This window comes from Sarcophilus harrisii, chromosome 4, assembly GCF_902635505.1.
Source record: "Sarcophilus harrisii chromosome 4, mSarHar1.11, whole genome shotgun sequence".
NCBI classification, from domain to species: Eukaryota; Metazoa; Chordata; class Mammalia; order Dasyuromorphia; family Dasyuridae; genus Sarcophilus; species Sarcophilus harrisii.
This window is the reverse complement of record NC_045429.1, coordinates 29,832,718-29,852,233: the sequence shown is the minus strand read 5'-3', so window position 1 is coordinate 29,852,233 and position 19,516 is coordinate 29,832,718. Positions and strand designations below refer to the sequence as shown.

General features: G+C 47.1%; 1 protein-coding gene and 1 non-coding gene across 4 annotated transcripts in view; one reads left to right on the top strand and one right to left on the bottom strand.

Moving 5' to 3' along the window:
• ARMH1 (armadillo like helical domain containing 1) overlaps window positions 1–14,474 on the top strand; it is a 49,462-nt gene extending 34,988 nt beyond the window's left edge. For 2 of the 3 annotated variants that reach the window (XM_031969246.1, XM_031969247.1), the window contains exons 7-12: window positions 10,602–10,724; window positions 10,811–10,883; window positions 13,182–13,311; window positions 13,463–13,540; window positions 13,956–14,037; window positions 14,123–14,474. In XM_031969246.1, coding sequence (XP_031825106.1) covers window positions 10,602–10,724; window positions 10,811–10,883; window positions 13,182–13,311; window positions 13,463–13,540; window positions 13,956–14,037; window positions 14,123–14,235 — 599 coding nt within the window. In that variant the 3' untranslated portion in view covers window positions 14,236–14,474. The remainder of the gene's footprint in view (window positions 1–10,601; window positions 10,725–10,810; window positions 10,884–13,181; window positions 13,312–13,462; window positions 13,541–13,955; window positions 14,038–14,122) is intronic. The other variant, XM_031969249.1, reaches the window with a different exon arrangement.
• On the bottom strand, window positions 4,776–4,887 carry LOC111720327. The gene has a single exon (XR_002770046.2). It is a non-coding gene; the product is annotated as a U5 spliceosomal RNA (small nuclear RNA).
• Window positions 14,475–19,516: the final 5,042 nt, after the last annotated feature.

Here is a 19,516-nt window from a genome sequence, read left to right as displayed (position 1 = left end):
CGTATGACATATGAAAATTGAATAAGCTTAGAGGGGAACATGAGAGCTGGCTTCAAGGATTAAAAAGCACCAAGTTAAGCCGGGATTCAGAAAAGACTTCCCAAGGATGGAACTGTCCCAGAGTGGGAAGGGCTGCCTCAAGGGGTGATAGGTTCCCTCTCCTCAAACTACTTGTCCAATAAATAATGGTGACTGAAGCAGATAAAGCCAAGGCTCCTTCCAGCTCTCAAATTCCACTTGTGGCTCAGGTGCTATACCTGTGCAAACCACAAGGTGTCACCAAAGCTCCAACTGCCTCATTCCCATTGGCTTACGCAGGGATGGGCCCAGTCCTCACCCACCACCAGCTGGGCATTCTCAGAAAGTACTTGGTCTGCCCTTGGGACCCTACGTTTAAAGCCTGAGATAAAGGATAAAATCCCCAAACAAAATCTCCCTTCCCTTCCCATTGTTTTCCCCTCTCAGTTTATCAGTTAAAGGACTTAAAACATTGAAAATGAAAGTAGTGGGTTAGCTCAGAAGCAGGGGACTCCAGTGCTCCTGGTCAATGCCAAGTGGGATCGAAGGGCTTCCTCCATCTTGTTCCTTGTTTGGCCAAAAGAATAGAGCCCTGCTGAGAAGCAACAGAATGATCAAGTGTTCTCTGATTCAGTCAACAAGCATTGATTGTTTTTTAGTCATCTTTCAGTCATGTCCTGCTCTTCTTGGCAAAGATACTAGATTGGTTTGCCATTTCCTTTTCCAGTTTGTTTTACAGATGAGGAAACCGAGGCAAACAGGGTTAAGTGACTTTTCCAGGGTCACACAGCTAGTGAGCATCTGAGGCCAGATTTGAACCCAAGAAGATCCGAGCCTTCCCGAGTCCAGGTCTAGTGCTCGATGCACTACGGCCCCACCAGACACAGTGCTAAGTGCTGGAAATACAAAGAAAAGCATAGAATAGTAATGATAGTTAGCCTTTATAAGACACTGTAAGGTCTCTTTTATCCGATTCTCTCACTTTATCCTCATAACTAGCTCTCTGGGAGGTGCTATTTTCCTTCTTTGATAAATGAGGGAACTGGGGCGAGCAGAGCTTACCTGGCTTGCCCATAGCTGGCATTTCAGGTAGGATTTGAACTCAGGCCTTCCTGCCTCAACTGCTGGCTTCTATCTCCTGTGCCATTTAGCTGCCCTCAAGTAGCTCACAGTCCAACAGAGACACAACATGTAATTGAATAGTTATAATAAATGGCAGATAATTTCAGGGGCAAGGTACTAGCTTCAAAGAAAAAATAAATATGGTCTCCCCAGGCCCCACACAAGCTCATCATGATACTCGGCGCTTGGCCAATGATTTGTTTGGTGTTCCCATGGCCAGCTCCAGAAAACTCTCCCCCTAATTTTGGTCTGGGGCTGCCCGGATAGTCCAACGCCTCTCCCATGTATCCTCCTGGCATCCAGTTAGAGGGAACATAGCAATGAATGGGAAGCTCAGTAGCCGGAGCTGGTGGTAGAGGAGATTTTCTGCTCAAAAACAGCTTCTCTCTTTGAATCATGCCAGTAATTAACTGGCCAGGACCTTCAGCTCCCTTCCCCTTCAGGGTGTATGTAGGCTTAATATTTCTCAAGCTTATGAGATACTTAAATTGATGGAGTCACTTAAGCAAAGAATGGAGTTAGAGAATGCTGTTAGAATGCTTGCCATGTCTTTAAGACTGTCAAGCATTGGGACAACTGGGTGGTGCAGTGGCTAGAGCACCAGCCCTGAAGTCAGGGGGATCTGGGTTCTAATCTGGTCTGTGTGACCCCAGGCAAGTCACTTAATCCCAACCCTTGAGAGTAGGGGGAGGGGGGAGAAACTCTCTCTGAGGGCTTTAATAGCTGAGTGAGTTGGAGATTCAAAGTCTTAGCAAGCTTGGAGGTGCTTGTGGAGACCTCTTCCAGTGCGAATTCCAGACACACAAGTCTAGGTGGGAAGCCAGCTGGGAGAGGAAGCGACTTCAAGGAGCCTGGGCCCTGGCCATTGAACTCCACGTTTAAGCCCACTTTGCCTATGGAACCTGAGTGGGCAGCTAGGCGGTTCGGTCGTTAGTGTGGTGGGTCTGGAGTCAGGAAGACCTGAGTTCAAATGTCTTGGGCACCAGCTCTGTGATCCTGGGCAATATAAGCTCTGTCTGCCTCATTTTCTCAACTTCAAAATTGGGGTAATACTAGTACTTACCTCCCAGAGTTGTTTCAAATTGAGGTAATACTTGGAAAGGCTTAGCACATGCTAAATACATGCTTGGCACATACTGGGTACTTTAAAAATGCTAGTTTATTTCTTGAGTGTATTTGGAAGGAACCTTAGGTTTAAGGGGGGAATGTTTCATAGGTTTCCTATGTCACCTTAGGAAATGTCTTTGAGAAGAAAAATAAAGTTCTGTCAGAGCATAAAGCATCCACGCATCCTCTGCCAGCCCCAAGACCACTCCTCTCTGCACTTTCATTCCATGATGGTGCCTGATGATTCAGAATCTAGGCCAGGGGACACCCAGATCGGATGCCCAGCTTGGGACTGATGCAGGATCAGAGAATAGCAGAAGGTCCAAATTGGGAAGGATCTCCAGTCCAACTCATACACAAACCACTGAAGAAATGGTCATTCATCCTCTGCTTCCTCCAAGGAAGGAGAGCTTCTGGGGGCAGCACTTCTCACTCTGGGATCATTCTTCCTTATATCCAACCCGAATCTTTCTTTTTTTTATTTGTATATAGCTTTTTATTTACAAGATATATGCATGGGTAATTTTACAGCATTGACAATTACAAAACTCTTTGTTCCAACTTTTTCCCTCCTCCCTCCAACCCCTCCCCCAGATGGCAGGTTGACCAATGACATGTTAAACACAATATATGTATACATATCCAGTTATTTTGCTGCACAAGAAGAATCAGACTTTGAAACAGTGTACAATTAGCCTGTGAAGGAAATAAAAAATGCAGACGGACAAAAATAGAGAGATTGAGAATTCTATGTTGTGGTTCCCATAGTTTTTTTGCTGGGTGTAGTTGGTTCTCTTCATTATTGAACAAATGGAACTGATTTGGTTCAACTCATTGTTGAAGAAAGTCAGAATTGATCATAAGTATTATTGTTGAAGTATATAATGATCTCCTGGTTCTGCTCACTTCACTCAGCATGAGTTCATGTCAGTCTGTCCAGGCCTCTCTGACCTCATCCTGCTGGTCATTTCTTACCGAACAATAATATTCCATAACATTCATATACCACAATTTACCCAACCATTCTCCAATTGATGGGCATCCATTCATTTTCCAGTTTCTGGCCACTACAAAGAGACCTGCCATAAACATTCTTACACATGTGTGTCCCTTTCCCTTCTTTAAGATCTCTTTGGGATATAAGCCCAGCAGTAACACTGCTGGGTCAAAGAGGATGCACAGTTTGTTAACTTTTTGAGCATAGTTCCAAACTACTCTCCAGAATGGTTGGATGTGTTCACAATTTTGTGGTATCCTTTAAAAAGATGATTTAAAGAAGTAAGTGGAAACCTTTGTACTTGAGTTAGCGTCAGAAGCATGGCTAAGCTAGACAGCTCTTAGTCTGAAAATGATCTGTGGGGTTAAGTGGACTGCAAGTTTCAGAGAACTCAACAGTGGACCCCGGATATCAAAATGCTGATTCCAAGCAGGTGTCATTTTGGATTATGTTAAGAGAAGCTAGGTTTCCAGGACTAGGAAGGTGAGAGTCCTGGCAAGGGCTTTGGGGGTCTTGACTCGTTTTTTAGCTTCTTAGCTAGCTCTCCCAGTTTTGTCATCTGCAAATATGGTTTCTTTAGCCAAGTCATGGATAAAAATGTGAAGCAGGACTGCGCTTAAACACAGATCTCTGAGACCTATGAAGTTCCCGTGGGACCATCAAGCAAGGCCCTTTGGTTCCAGCCATTCAAGCAATTCCAGACCTAAATGCCAAGTTGTTTCAAGAGGAAGTACGACAAATTACTGGGAGAACCAAGAAAGGGCTTATCCTACCTGTGGGTGAAGGGTCTAAATTGTGCTGTGAGGGAATTGGGAAAGACCGAGGGGAGCAGAAAACAAGTCTAGGAAGCAAGACTTGTACAAAGGCTTGGAAAGTGGGAGCCACGAGCGTCAGCTACGACAAGCAGTTTGGGTAGATTTGATTTTGATTTTGTCAGTTTGGTTAGAGTGGACGGGGTTTCATGAGATTGTGGAATAAGATGGAAGATTGGCGGGAGCGCACATTTAGAGGCAGCGAGATGGTGGAGTTCTCTGAGCTTTATGATCCTTATTTCGGAAATTGTATGGAGGAAGTAGAGGGGTTGCACGTGGTCCTAAAGGTAGAGGGAGCAAACAGCAGGATGGAATGATTAGAACTGCGCTTTACGATCTTATTTGATTTCGGTAAGATTTGATCCTATGAAAGGATTTCGGAAATCGTGTGGAGGAAGTAGAAGGGAAAGAGACTGGAGGCAGAAATTGGATTCACGATTGAAAAGTCAGGACTGGAAGGGAAGATGAGCAGCACTGACAACGAGGAAAGGACTTAAAGGACTTCGGAATCAGAAGACCTGCTTGTTATCAGTCTGGGCAGCCGCGGGAGGTGGGGACCGCCAGGAAAGACAGGACCAACTCCGGACCCGGGATTCGGCGCTCAGCTCCCCACCAGGACGACGAGGTTTACCGAGTACGCGGATAGGAATCAACAAAATTTTCGCAAAGTTGCGGAGATACTTAAAAGCTCAAGTTCTTTATTTAAAACCACCAAAGAGAGCCTCGCGGAAGCAAGGCTTCTAAAAATTGTTTCGAAACTCTCGATTGTTCCTCTCCACGGAAATCTTTAGTAAAAGGCGAAAGATTTATACGATAGAAAAAACCAAGTAACATTCAAGAACCCCACCGGCCCAGGGCCCTCCCGGTACACACAAGGCGATTTCCCCGCGACAAAGCCTTGGAATATCGAAAAGGTGGAAAGTTCGATCCCAGGCAGTCCCCTGAGCCCTTAGGCAGTCGCAAGCTACCGCCTCCCTCCGGCTGCTTGTTGGTCCTTCACTCCCCAAGGGAGCGTTTGCTTCTAGGAGGGAAGGCCCATTCATGCCAGTGAGGAAGGGCTGTGCAGTCACCAGCCTCGCTCTCTCCTCAGGAGCCTTCTGACGTCAGTGGCAAGCCCCCTTGGATGGAGATGGCTCCCTCCCGAGGACCGGAGCCTCTACGTTCCTCTCAAAGGAGGCTGCAACAGTCAACCAGAGCCCCAGATTGCACCCCCGCTGAAAGGTTATGTGACATTAGGCAGCCACTGGCCCCTTTCTGGGTTCTCAGTGGCATCTGAGGCCCCCTTCCATCTTTTTCTGCCCTCACTCCAATTTTTGGCCCAAGAATCTAAACTACTAAAGATCAAGGACTTCGGAAAACTAGGGACCAGTTAGAAAATAGGTAAGATATACATAGTAAGCTCCAGATATCTGGCCTAAACATAAAAAATGACAGTAAAACAAAGAGGTACATTTCACCATTATAGCAAGACACAAAACTTATAACAAAAGATAAACTTATAAAAAGATAATTTTAATTACATAAAATGTTGACGCTTTTACCCAAACACTTGTAGCAGAAAAAAAAAATTCACATCAGATACTTCTGACAAAATCCTGCTATCCAGGATATACAGAAAATTGACACAAGTGTGATTAACCTTATAAGATTCTTTCTCCAGTAAATTAGTAGAAAAAAGTTATGAATGAAAAGCATCAAAAAAGGAAAGACTATCAATACTCTTGTGAAAAGTACTTTAAATCTTATTAGAAATAAATTTAACAATTCTCAAGTTTTGGCAAAAAATGATCACTAATGGTAATAGTCACTCCTCGGAGATGGCTTGGGGAGAGACAGGAACTTTGGAATTACAGTTACCGTCCCGATATTCTTCATGTCTTTGACCCCACCATCCCTTGATTCTGCATACACCCAGAGATGGTCAATATGATAGTGTCCAAATATTAATTATACCTCATAATAAAACATAATAACAATATTTTACTTTATTTGATAATAAATTGTAATAACATCACTTGAATGATAACGATCTTTGTAGTAGCAAAAACCTGGACACAATGTGGCGGCCCGTGTTGGAGGAACAACTAAGACAACCGTGGTTTCTGACCATAATGAAATGTCACTGAACTATGAGAAATGACAGATGTAAGAAATACCGAGAAACCAGAGAAACTTGTATAAACCCACACAGAGTAAAAAGTCAACAGAACCAGGACAATATGCACAGTGCTTGCAACAGTATAAATAGTAACACCAAAGGGAAGCCAACCTCAGAAACTCATTGGAAGGGTCCATCTTGCTTCCAGATTAAAGGGAATCTCTTTCCCTGTGGAACATCCATCGTCTTGGTGGAGAGTTTGGGGAATATGCGGACAGAATATTAGACTGTCATAGATGTCATTCTGCAGGTAGGATTGGAGGCAAGTTTTTCTTTGGTACAAGGGAGGATTAAAAGGAGAACCATATTGAGAAATGACTTTGGTTGCTTTTTTAAGGATATAAATCTAAATTATTGCAAACTGGAGAAAAGGAAGCCAGGAGGCCAAAGAGCCCTAAACGTATGACATATGAAAATTGAATAAGCTTAGAGGGGAACATGAGAGCTGGCTTCAAGGATTAAAAAGCACCAAGTTAAGCCGGGATTCAGAAAAGACTTCCCAAGGATGGAACTGTCCCAGAGTGGGAAGGGCTGCCTCAAGGGGTGATAGGTTCCCTCTCCTCAAACTACTTGTCCAATAAATAATGGTGACTGAAGCAGATAAAGCCAAGGCTCCTTCCAGCTCTCAAATTCCACTTGTGGCTCAGGTGCTATACCTGTCCAAACCACAAGGTGTCACTCAAAGCTCCAACTGCCTCATTCCCATTGGCTTACACAGGGGTGGGCCCAGTCCTCACCCACCACCAGCTGGGCATTCTCAGAAAGCCTTTTCTGCCCTTGGGACCCTACGTTTAAAGCCTGAGAAAGGATAAAATCCCCAAACAAAATCTCCCTTCCCTTCCCATTGTTTTCCCCTCTCAGTTTATCAGTTAAAGGACTTAAAACATTGAAAATGAAAGTAGTGGGTTAGCTCAGAAGCAGGGGACTCCAGTGCTCCTGGTCAATGCCAAGTGGGATCGAAGGGCTTCCTCCATCTTGTTCCTTGTTTGGCCAAAAGAAAGAGCCCTGCTGAGAAGCAACAGAATGATCAAGTGTTCTCTGATTCAGTCAACAAGCATTGATTGTTTTTTAGTCATCTTTCAGTCATGTCCTGCTCTTCTTGGCAAAGATACTAGATTGGTTTGCCATTTCCTTTTCCAGTTTGTTTTACAGATGAAAGAGGCAAAAGGGGTTAATTTTTCAGGGTCACACAGCTGTGAGATTGACCATTTGAACCCAAGAAGATCCGAGCCTTCCGGGTCCCAGGTCTGTGCTCGTTCCTCCGCCCCCCAACACAGTGCTAAGTGCTGGAAATACAAAGAAAAGCATAGAATAGTAATGATAGTTAGCCTTTTTAAAGACACTGTGGTCTTTTAATCGATTCTCCTTTATCCTCATAACTAGCTCTCTGGGAGGTGCTATTTTCCTTCTTTGATAAATGAGGGAACTGGGCGGGAAACACCTGCCCCTTAACTCATTTCAGGTAGGATTTAATCAAACCTTCCTGCCTCCACGCTTCTTCTCCCTGTGCCATTTAGCTGCCCTCAAGTAGCTCACAGTCCAACAGAGACACAACATGTAATTGAATAGTTATAATAAATGGCAGATAATTTCAGGGGCAAGGTACTAGCTTCAAAGAAAAAATAAATATGGTCTCCCCAGGCCCCACAAGCTCATCATGATCTGGCGCTTAATGTTTTTTGGTTTCCCATAAACCCAGAAAACTCTCCCCCTAATTTTGGTCTGGGGCTGCCCGGATAGTCCAACGCCTCTCCCATGTATCCTCCTGGCATCCAGTTAGAGGGAACATAGCAATGAATGGGAAGCTCAGTAGCCGGAGCTGGTGGTAGAGGAGATTTTCTGCTCAAAAACAGCTTCTCTCTTTGAATCATGCCAGTAATTAACTGGCCAGGACCTTCAGCTCCCTTCCCCTTCAGGGTGTATGTAGGCTTAATATTTCTCAAGCTTATGAGATACTTAAATTGATGGAGTCACTTAAGCAAAGAATGGAGTTAGAGAATGCTGTTAGAATGCTTGCCATGTCTTTAAGACTGTCAAGCATTGGGACAACTGGGTGGTGGCAGGCACCAGCCCGAATCAGGGATCTGGGTTCTAATCTGGTTGTGTGACCCCAGGCGTCATTAATCCCAACCCTTGGGTAGGGAGGGAAACCTCTCTGAGGGCAAAGCTGAGTGGTTGGAGACAAAAGGGTCTTAAAGCGGGGTGCTTTGGAGACCCTTCAGTGCCAATTCCAGACACACAAGTCCGGGTGGGAAGCCACGGGAGGGCGACTTGGGCCTGGGCCACCATTGAACTCCAAAACTTTTGCCTATGGAACCGGTGGGCAGCTGGGGGCGTTGGTGGTGGGTCTGAGTCAGGAAGACCTGGTTCAAATGTCTTGGGCACCACTCTGTATCCTGGGCAATTAAGCTCTTCTCCTCATTTTCTCAACTTAAAATTGGGAATCTAACTTACCTCCAGAGTTTTTCAAATTGAGGTAATCTTGGAAAACACATCTAAATACATTTGGCCATCAGGTACTTTAAAATTATTTTTTCAGTGTTTTGGAAGGAACCTTAGGTTTAAGGGGAATTTTCTGGTTTCCTATGCCCTTAAAGTCTTTGAGAAAAAAAAATAAAAGTTCTGTCAGGCATAAAGCATCCATCCTCCCAAAGCCACCCCTCTCACTTTCATTCCATTGGTCCTGGCAGGGTCCCAGGAACCAAAACCCAGTTGGACTTAAAGGATCAGAAAACAAAAGGCCAAGTGGGAAAAGGATCTCACCAAAAAAACCACTGAAGAAATTCTTCACCCCTGCTTCCTCAAGGAAGGAGAAGCCAAGGGCAACACCCACCGGGCTTCCCCCCTTATCAACCAATCCTTTTTTAGAATGCATTTAAAAAAAGCAGGGAAACAAAAAAATAAAAATCGTTCCCTTTTCCCTTTAACCCCCTCCCCAAGGGGTTAAATTTGAAAATTTAAACACAAATTTATCATTCTTATTTGCTGCACAAGAAGTCAACTTTTGGGTACAATTCCTGTGGAAGGAAATAAAATCACGACAAAAAATGGGAAATTAAACTATGTTTGGGTTCCCTTTTTGCTGGAATTTATTGGTTCTCCATTATTAACAAATAACTATTTGGTTCATCTTTTTTTAAAAAATCCAAAATTACATAAAAAAATTTTAATTAATATCTTGGTTTGCTCATTCACTCACATCAGCCATCTTTCCAGGTCTTTGATATTCAATTTTCCAAGACAATAAATTCCATAACCTTCATATACCACAATTTATTCAACCATTCTTTACCTGATGGGCATCCCCTCAGTTCCCAGTTCCTTGACACTGCAAAAAGGGCCACAAACATTTTTGCACATACAGGCCCCTTTGCCTCCTTTAAGATCTCTTTGCAACCCAAATCTTTTCAGTCTGCCCCCCTCCCTCTCCCCCAATTGCTGGTTCAGGTATGAGATTTAAATCCTCGGGAAGGCAACAGAACAAACCTCATCTCTCCCTGTGAGGGTCTTCAGATACTGGAGTTGAACGACTCTTCCCAGAAGCTCCATTAAAGGAGGATCCTCAGGCTGTCCATCTTTTCATTGCCTACCAGGCCGTACTCCTCTGGATTACCCCACCCTGCTTCCAGGCTGGGCACCTTTTTTCCCCACCCACCTTCTTTCAGTTTCCATTTTTGAATTGTCTAATGAGTCAGAATGTAAGCTCTTGGAAGAGGGGAACTTTTTGTTTATACTTATATACTCAGTTCTTAGCACAGTTTTTAATAAATGCTTGTTGACTTATTGAAGACGGTGATGGCTTGATCGGTCATGTTCCCCTGAGCCTTCTCTCCATTAAACACGCCCAGTTTCTTTAGCTGCTCTGCCTAGGATACGGGCTCCGGGCCCTTTTCTGTTCCGGCTGCCAACTTCCTTCAGCATCTGTCCTTCTGAAATCTTGGTGCTCACAACTGATCCCAATCCTCCAGATGAGGGCTAACTAGCAAGAGGCCAGTGGGATCCCCATCCCTGGAAGTACCGCCTCTCTTAATGAAGTCCAAGAGGGTTGTTAGTGCTACACTGCCCTGCTGCTTGTGGCTCACTAGCATCCTTGGATCACTTTCAGGAGAGTTAGATTAATTTAGATCAAAAAGTCAAAGGGAAGGCTAGGATCAGAGGCCCCTTTGTTCTCCCAAGCTGCATTTGGGAGCCCTGGGAAGAAGAGGGGCTGAGTAATTAGATCAGCACTGGGGTAAGTTTTCTGAATTTGGGGAAGCGTGGTGAGTATTGGGCCCCTGATATGCCTGGTGACTCAGGAGCCAGGTAGGGGCAGGCTCCAGGAAGGGAGGTTTTGCCTTTGGGATCAGAGCTTTGAGATCCTTCCTTTCCTGTGCCCCTCCCCACGCAGCCATCGAGCTGATCAAGGACCTCATCAAAACTGACGTCCGGACTGCCCTGCTTAAAGGGCTGGTTGGGCTCCTGAGACCATCGGCCAAAGACATCTCCAAGCTTCAGCCCAAGGTCTTAGAAGGTGAGTGGGGCCTTCTAGACAGCCCCCAACAGGATTTATCTACTCAGCCAGAGTCCATCCCTGCTTTCCCTTCCTCCCTTCTGCAGATCCAGCAGTATTTCAGGTCTCTGGACACCTTCCTGTGTTTCTGCAACAAGCTGCAGCCGCCAAGATCATTGGGTAAGCCCCCTTTAACACCCCCCAGTACCCTTGGAGTTAAGGATAGGAAGGAGGGGTTCAAGGAGGGGGAAGGAGGAAATGGTCTGAGCTTTTCTCTGGCCTTGTTGCCCTCACCCATGTTCTGGGCCTGCCTCAGAGGTGGGTCTATCTGGCCCCTAGCCCTTCCCCCACCACTGTGAGAAACCTTGGCTCCCTGAGCTCTGGACCAGCGCGAGGTGATAGAACCCCTGGGACTTGGAGTCAGAAAGCTTTAGTTCTGAAAGCAACATCAGCACCAATTGGCTGGGCAGTCACATGCCCTTGGGGGGCTGTTTCCTTTGCCGTAACAGGGCTGCTTAGCTTCCACAGCCTTCCTCAATTGGTGAGTTGGGGTAGAGATTGAGTCTGGGAACGAGGTCCATAAAATATATGCCGCAAAAATGACCATGGTGGGGGTTGGCAGGGATGAGTGCTCATCAGCAAGGTAACTGCCAGCTTGGCCTGGCTCTCGGGTCAGCCCTCCGGGCCATCCCCCCCAATATTCTGAGCAGGGTGACCGGACTCCCTCCCAGGCAGCCCAGACCACTCCAAGTCGTCTCCATTTGCATTAAGGATTTTCCAGTGACTGGACTCAATCAGCCTCCCTGCTGCTTGCCCTCATCCCTCCAGGCTCTGCCCTCCCAGGTCCAAGCAGTTCTTCAGCTCTTGTGTCCCTTCCCCACCTCAAGTCTCCTTCTCTCCAGGCGAAACACCCCGACTCTTGCAGCAAGCCCCACGTAGCTGCTCTTAAGCTTTATGGCAGAGCAGGTGGTGAAGAGGAGGAGCAGCCTGAGCAAATATACCGAGGTGGGAGAGGACGGATTTGTTGGGGAGTGTGAAGTGAAGAGTTGTATGAGCTTATCTTGGAAAAGTAGGACAGGACACGGCTCCCCATCCCTCCAAACTCCAGGGCAGGACTTTGGGTGACTTGGCCAAACTCCTCCTCCTTAACCCCAGATTTTGGAATTTTATTGCCCTCCTAGTGACACTGTGGCTCCCTTCTCCTGGATAATCCCACCTCTTTAAATTTTGAGGAAACTCCTCCTCTCGCAGTCATCCCCTTCCTCTCCTGGTTGTCCCCCTCCTCTCCGACCGCTCCTTCTCAGTCTTCTTTTCTGAATCCTACCCCAGAGCACACCCTCTAACTCTGGCTCTCTCCTAGGCCTTGTACTGGGCCCTCTTCTCCCTCTGACTGTCCCGGCTCTCACGAGTTCAGTTCTCTCTCCACTGAGGGCTCTCAGACAGACCTGCCCAGCCCTTCTCTCTCCTGACCCAAAGCAGGTGCTGCCTCCAACTGCCTAATGAACATTTTGAATGGGACGTCATCTTAAACTCAACGTGTCCGAAACTGGCTCTTTACTTTTCCTCCTAAACCCTCTTAACTTTCCTCGTGCTATGAACGCCATCATCCTCCCATCACCTCCATATCCACCCACCTGCCCCATCTCGTTGGCTTGACCTTCACATTCCCCCTTTCTCTTCTCTGACACTGAGCACAACCGGAAAAGCCTCACGCTTGGACCATCATGGCCACGGCCATCCTGTCAGCTGTCAGGGTGATCCTTCTAATCTCTCTGTCTCTGTCTGACACACTCACTTTCTCCCTTCAGTCAGTTCCAGGGGTTCTCCATCACCTCCAGGAGCAATATTCGAATCCTAAATTTGACCTGAAAACCTTCCATAACTCAGCCCCTTCCTATCTCTCCAGTCTTCCTCCCCACTCCCCAGGTCAGTGACAACACTGGCCTCCTGGCTCCTGACTTTTTTTTTGAGGCAATCAGAGTTAAGGGACTTGCCCAGGGCCACACAGCTGGTAAGTGAATGAGGTCATATTTGAACTCAGGTCCTCCACAAACTCCACTTCCCAACTCGGGTGTTTTCTCTGGCTGTGCCCCCTGCCTGGGGTGCCCTCCCTCCTTAGATCTACCTCCTAGCTTCCCTATTTTCCTTCGAGTCCCAGCTAAACTCCCACCTTGTCCAGGAAGCCTTTCCTCTGAGACCATCTCCTACCTGTCCTGGGGGCAGAATTCTGCTCCTGTCACCTCCCCCCTTAGCTTGTGCACCCTCCAGGGCGGGACCTGCCTTTGAATCCCCAGGGCTTAGTCCCTGACCCCCAGAAGGGGCTTCAAATATCTGGGCCCAGCCTGGCCACTTGGTGCCAGCTGCAGCCTGACTCGGGAGTTCCTGGGCCTGGAAAGGATGCTGGCGGAGCCGACCCCACCCGCTTGGCCTTGCCCCCTCCCCCCAGGCTTGCTCTGCTCACAGGGGCCCTTCCCACAGGATCTTATCTCGGAAATCCATGTCGGTGGCACAGGAGCTGTTGTCCCTGCAGGTGATCAGTGAGCTGATGTTCACCATGGGCAATCGGGACCACAGCAACAGCCAGCGGCTGGCCAGCCTCACCCTGGAGGTGTGTGTGTGTGTGTGGGGGGCGGGGGGCTTCAGGGAGGGGCTGGAGCTGGGGACAGAGCCATGGGGAGGGGAACCCTGGGATTGGTACTTGGGGAGGAAGCTGAGACCATGTCCAGCATCTGCCTCCATTTGCTTCTCTTTCTCTGCAGTACTTTGTCCAGACGTTCCCCATAGTGAAGGAGAATGTGCAAACGGCCATGGGGGATACCCTGTTTCAGCTTTTCATGGTGATCTTCCCCCCCCCCTCTTCTGCTTCTCCCCTCCCCCCCTCACCCCATCCCTCCAGAGGCTCAGGGCCAGCCACCCCTGGGCTTACTTAGGCTTCTCTAGGCTTTCTTTGTTCCCCTGGCCTGGGCCACCTCAGCCCTTGCATTTCCTTGGTAGGCCTCTGGTTGGCTCTTGACTTCTACAATCTGCTCTGGGCCTCCTCAGGAGGCTGGGCTGGAAGCTGAGCACCTTGATGCTCTTGGGCTAGTGGACTCAGTGCTTCAGGGACCCACTGTCAGGGCCTCAGCTGGGCTAGTGACATCCTGTCTCTGGGGCCCAATCCTGATGGGAACTTCCCCAAAGGCCAGGTCAAGGGGCAGGCCCCTTCCCCACGGTGCCCTTGTCCCCATCCCAAAGTCTAACACCATTTCCCAGGACAACACAGAGGACTTGTACTTGAATATGGACAGCATCCAGGCCGACATCCTGGCCTCCAACAAGATCAACATCCCTTTCGGTGAGCTAAAACTGCAAGTTCAGGAAGGGGATTCAGCTGGGATGGGAGTGTGGCCCGGGGACTCACACCTGCCTCTGATTTACAGTCTTCATCCCCCCGATTCCCTGGGAGAGCCTCCAAGTCCCCAAGTCCGGGGAAGAAGACGACAAGAAAGAGGAAGTGGCTAAGGAGAGTAAAAAGCAGACGAAGTTCCTCTAAAAAATTGCCCCACCTCTGGCCTAGTACCCCTCACCCCTGCCAGCAGCCGCCCACTAAAGTGGGGAAAGAGGAGGCTACTGAGGCCGAAGAGGTGCAGAAGCAGCTATGGGGATGCCGGGAGGGGAGGCTCCCCATCCTGGGGTTCCATGGCTGCCCCTTCGATGCCCCTCCAACCTCTGTGTTTCTGAGGAATGTGAGCCCAATGAATGGAGCCCAGGCAATAAACAGTGTCCTTTCTTGGTGTGTGTGCATTTTGTGGGGGTGTCCATGTTCCCATTCACCAGTCCCTACCATTTGGACAAGGATCAGATGCGACGGCCTTGCCCTCTGAGCTTAGAATTCTTTCCCTTTCCCTACTTGCTCATCTTAAACATCTGGGTGACTGAACCTTAGAGGAAAGGCACTGAATTAAGAGGGATCGGGAAAGGCTTCCTGGAGAAGGTAGGGGTTTAGTTGGGACTCAATGGAAACCAGGGAAGCCAAGATTTATGGTCCAGCCTTCAGAGACAAACTTGGGAGGTTTCTGAAATGCTCCCCTTACTACAATGGGTGATATCTCCCCTCCTTAAGACCCAAGTCCCTCCCTTCAGAGTTTAAAAAAAAAAAAAAAAGATGGCAGAGTGAGAGGAAGCATTAGAGTACAGCTCTTCCCTTGAATCTTTTCAACAAAGAAATAAAGAATGCATCAGACTGAATGTTGAAGGGAAAACCCAAGAAGCTACAGTGAGTCATCTTTCCAGCCTAGGGCAGCTTAAGGAAATGAATAGGGAAAGGTGTGAGGACATGAGGGAGATCAGGCCCTGAGTGTGCATGGTGGTGGACCTGGAATGAATGCAAGCATTGTCTCCAACTGTATCCTGAGGAAGGAATAAGTTCAGTGGAAGAAACAGTAATTTTGTGGCTCTGAGCCCAGAAGCAGCACTCACACTGAAGGGGAGCTTCCCAGAAGGCCAATAGTAGATGAGTCTAGGAGCTGTCTACTGAAACTTCCAATTATAAACAAGCTGATAGACCTAAACTGGGTCAGTAACTTGCATAGAGTTTAGACCAGGAGGGTTGTAAACAGACTCCCAATTCACACGACTGACACTGCTCAAAGTATACAGGCCCCCAATCTCAAGCAAAAGAATTTAACAGGAAAGGAACTCAGGGCAGATATCCTACCCAGAAGCATGCAAAGCCTAAAAGTAACAAAAAGTCCAAAGACACAGAGACTACAAGAATGAGGAAACAACAACAAAAAAAAAAACCCTGACCTGAACATAGAGTTTCTATAGTGACAGGGATGTTCAAGACATAATGACTCCAAAACACACACACAGATACAGCCTCAAATATAAATGTAGGTCAGAGCAAGTCCAAAAAGAATTCCTAGAAGAATGAAAACAAGAGTTAAAGGTGTCAGGCTACTTCCTAACCAGGAGGTACCTTTCCTTACCCAGTCGCCTCAACGATTCTTCGGAGTCTCCCGGAGGAGATCGTCACCACACCCAATGAAGGCTGCAGCAGGCACACTTTATTTGGTACAGCTCATGACGTTTCCCATGATGTCCGTCTCTCTCCCTTGTCCCTTGTCCCTTATATCTTCCCCCCAACTGTCCTCCGTTTCCCCCATGGTCACATGCCTCAGCAACAGTCCTTCCAATGGAGGGGAGTGCTTGCCCCGTTCTCAGCAAGTACTTGATGCATGACTGTGACTTATTTCTCTCTCTCTCTTTCTCTTTTTTTTAAATAACTTTTTATTGACAGAACCTGTGCCAGGGTAATTTTTCCACAACATTATCCCTTGCACTCACTTCTGTTCAGATTTTTCCCCTCCCTCCCTCCACCCCCTTCCCCAGATGGCAAGCAGTCCTATACATGTTAAATAGGTCACAGTATATCCTAGATACAATATATGTGTGCAGAACCAAACAGTTCTCTTGTTGCTCAGGGAGAATTGGATTCAGAAGGTATAAATAACCCGGGAAGAAGAACAAAAATGCAAACAGTTTACATTCATTTCCTAGTGTTCTTTCTTGGGGTGTAGCTGCTTCTGTCCATCCTTGATCAATTGAAAGTGACTTATTTCTTTTGCTGGAACACCTAGTGCACACCTGTCAGCAGAATACACACCCAGTGCCTCAACCCAATTCTGGTTGTACTGTTAGCCAAGGCATCGAGTTAGAGGGGTCATGGGAAACAACAGGTGGGGTAGAAGGTTTCAGGGCCCAACATAAAGGTCCTAAAAAGATTTTTAAAAACCAAAAGAGAATAGAAGAATGATAAAAGAGGCAAAAGCTAGGAAAGATATGAAAGAGAATTAACAGCTTTAAAAAAAAAAAAAAAAAGGAAGTATAAAACTTTATCAAAGAAAATGAGTCCTTGAAAACTAGATTTGGCCAAGTGGACGCTAATGATTCCATGAGGCATCAAAAAATAATCAAATAAAAGTCAAAAGACTGGAAAACATGGAAGAATATTTTCATAGGAAACAACTGATCTGAAAAACAGTTGAGGAAAGATCATTTAAGAACCACTGGATAAATTCCAATAGACTTGTGATGGAGAGAGCCATCTACATCCATAAAGAGAATTGTGAGGACTGAATGTGGATCACAACATAGTATTTCCACCTTTTCGGTTGTTTGCTTGCTTGTTGTTTTCTCATTTTTTTCCTTTTTGATCTGATTTTTCTTGTTCAGCGTGATAATTGTAGAATTATGTATAGAAGAATGTTACATATTTAATCTATGTTGGAATACTTGCTCTCTAAGAGAGAGAGAGTGGGGGAAGGGAGGGAGAAAAAGTTTGGAACACAAGGTTTTGCCAGGGTGAATGTTAAAAACTATGCATATATTTCAAAAATAAAAAGCTAAAAATATTTAAATGGAAATTTAAAAGAGAATTGCTATATTACTCGAAAGCCATAAACAAAGGAAAACAACAAAAACCTAGATATATTTCAAGAACTCCTAAAAGAAAACTGCCCAGATATCTTTGAACCAAAGAGCAAATTAGAAATTTTAGAAATCCAAAAATTACTCCTGAAAGAAACCCCACGATGAAAACTCCCAAGAATATTATTGCTAAAAGGCAGAGATCTCAGGTGAAGAGAAGAACACTACAAATAACCAGAAAGAAAGAATTCAAGTACCAAGGAGTCACAATTGGGATCATACAATATTGGAGCCTGGAGGAGGAACAAAAAGGATAATTTTACATAATTAAGATACACAAGTAGACATTACACAAATTAGAAGGGGGCAGGGGAGTGGCTGATAATTGAAATTCGCTGTCATCTGAATTGGTCAAAAGAGGAATGTACACACAGAGTTGGGTAAAGAATTAAATTTCACTCTGCAGGGAAAATAAGAGAAATCCATCGGGCAGGGAGAATTAATGGAGACAGAGAGCAAGCAAAACAAATTCTAAGCAAGTACCATAAGTTTGTAGCTCTTTTTGTAGCAGTAAATAATGGGAATCTGGGAGGTGGCCCTCAATTGGGGAGTGAATGAACAAAGGATAGCGCATAAATGTGATAGAAGGCCGTTGTGCTAGACTCCTATCAGCATAAAGACCAGTCAGGATTCCCTATGAGCAATGTGGGGTTGGATTTCAAAAACTGAGTGTAAGATTTCACATTTTTCTCCACTAACTTTCGCATTATTCAATTGAGTCGGATGTTTTAGCCTGCTGAGATCTTTTTGAATCCTTTTAGTTGTTTTAAATTAAATTTTATTTTTTAAACAAAGAGCATCCTTTTCCTCCCGCTTTCTTCACCTTGACCTCCACCGGGCCACTGGGAAAAAAAGGAAAAACGATCCCCGCTGTAAACATGTATGCTCGAGCGAAACAAGCTTTCTTACTGGTCCCGTCAAAGAGAGTCTCGGTTCTCACTCGGAAGCCGTTGCTTCTCCAGCCCCAAGCGCGCCTTTTCGCCCCAAGTTCTGCCATCTACCTCCCAATAGAGAGCACGGATTCGGGGAGCGGCTGAAATAAGCACCTTTCAGGACACGGCCGATGCGGAAGTTTGCCGCCGTTGTTATACGTGTGTGTGATGGCGCCTGCGTGGGGGCTCAATAGTGGGGAAGGCGGGTAAAGTCGGGGATCCTGGCGTGTGGAACGAGAACAAACAATATGCGTGGGCGTATAGATGTCCATATATAATAATGCAGAGAGAGAAGAGGGAAGGGGGAAGAAGGAAGGGTGGGAGAGACAGAGACACAGAGACAAAAACAGAGACGAGAGACAGAGGGAAAAGCAGAGACGAGGCAGAGACAGAAAAAGAGGGGAGACAGAGGAGAGAGAGACAGAATCAGAGACAAGAGAGAGACAGAGACAGAGGCAAGATCAGAGACAAGAGAGACAGAGACAAGATCAGAGACGAGAGACAGGCGAAAGCAGAGACGAGGCAGAGACAGAAAAAGAGGGGAGACAGAGGAGGAGAACAGATAGAGAAGAGAGAACAGAGACAGAATCAGAGACAAGACAGAAAAAGAGGGGAGACAGAGGAGAGGGGAAGGGAAACAGACTAGTGGGGAGGGGAAAGGGAGAGAGAGGAGAGAGAAACAGAGACAGAATCAGAGACAAGAGAGACAGAGACAAGATCAGAGACGAGAGGCAGAGACAAAGAGGAAAGAGAGCAGAGGGGAGAGAGAGGGAAGAGGGGAAGGGGAACAGAGACTAGTGGGGAGGGGAAAGGGAGAGAGAGGAGAGACAGAATCAGAGACAAGAGACAGGCGAAAGCAGACAAGAGACAAGAGACAGAAGCAAGATCAGAGACAAGAGACAGGCGAAAGCAGCGACGAGAGGCAGAGACAAATAGAGAGGAAAGAGCAGAGGGGAGAGAGGGAAGAGGGGAAGGGGAACAGACGAGCGGGGAGGGGGAAGGCAGAGAGATAGAATCAGAGAACGAGAGGGGGGCGGGGAAAGAACTCGGACGGACAATGACCGGCCACCATTCTGAGGGTCGCCCCTCCCCCCATGGAGCGCGCCCCTGCCCGGCCAGGGGCCGCGCCACTGAGTAACAGCCCCGGATTTGTGAGCCCGGGGATGGTTGGAGAGCAGCAAGGCCGGCTCCCGGCCGGCGGTCCGGGCTGTGGGGGTCGCTCGCCTCCTAACAGCGCCCCCCAGCGGAGGCTCCCAAATGGAGGCGCTATCGCGGCCCGCGCCACGGCCGCCCCCTCCAGGAAGCCTCGGTCTCCCCCTAGGGCCCGGCCCTGCACCCGCCGCCTCCATCCCTGGGACTACGTGAGCTTTAATAAGCCAATGTCAGCACCTCACCCTCCGAGCTCCCGCG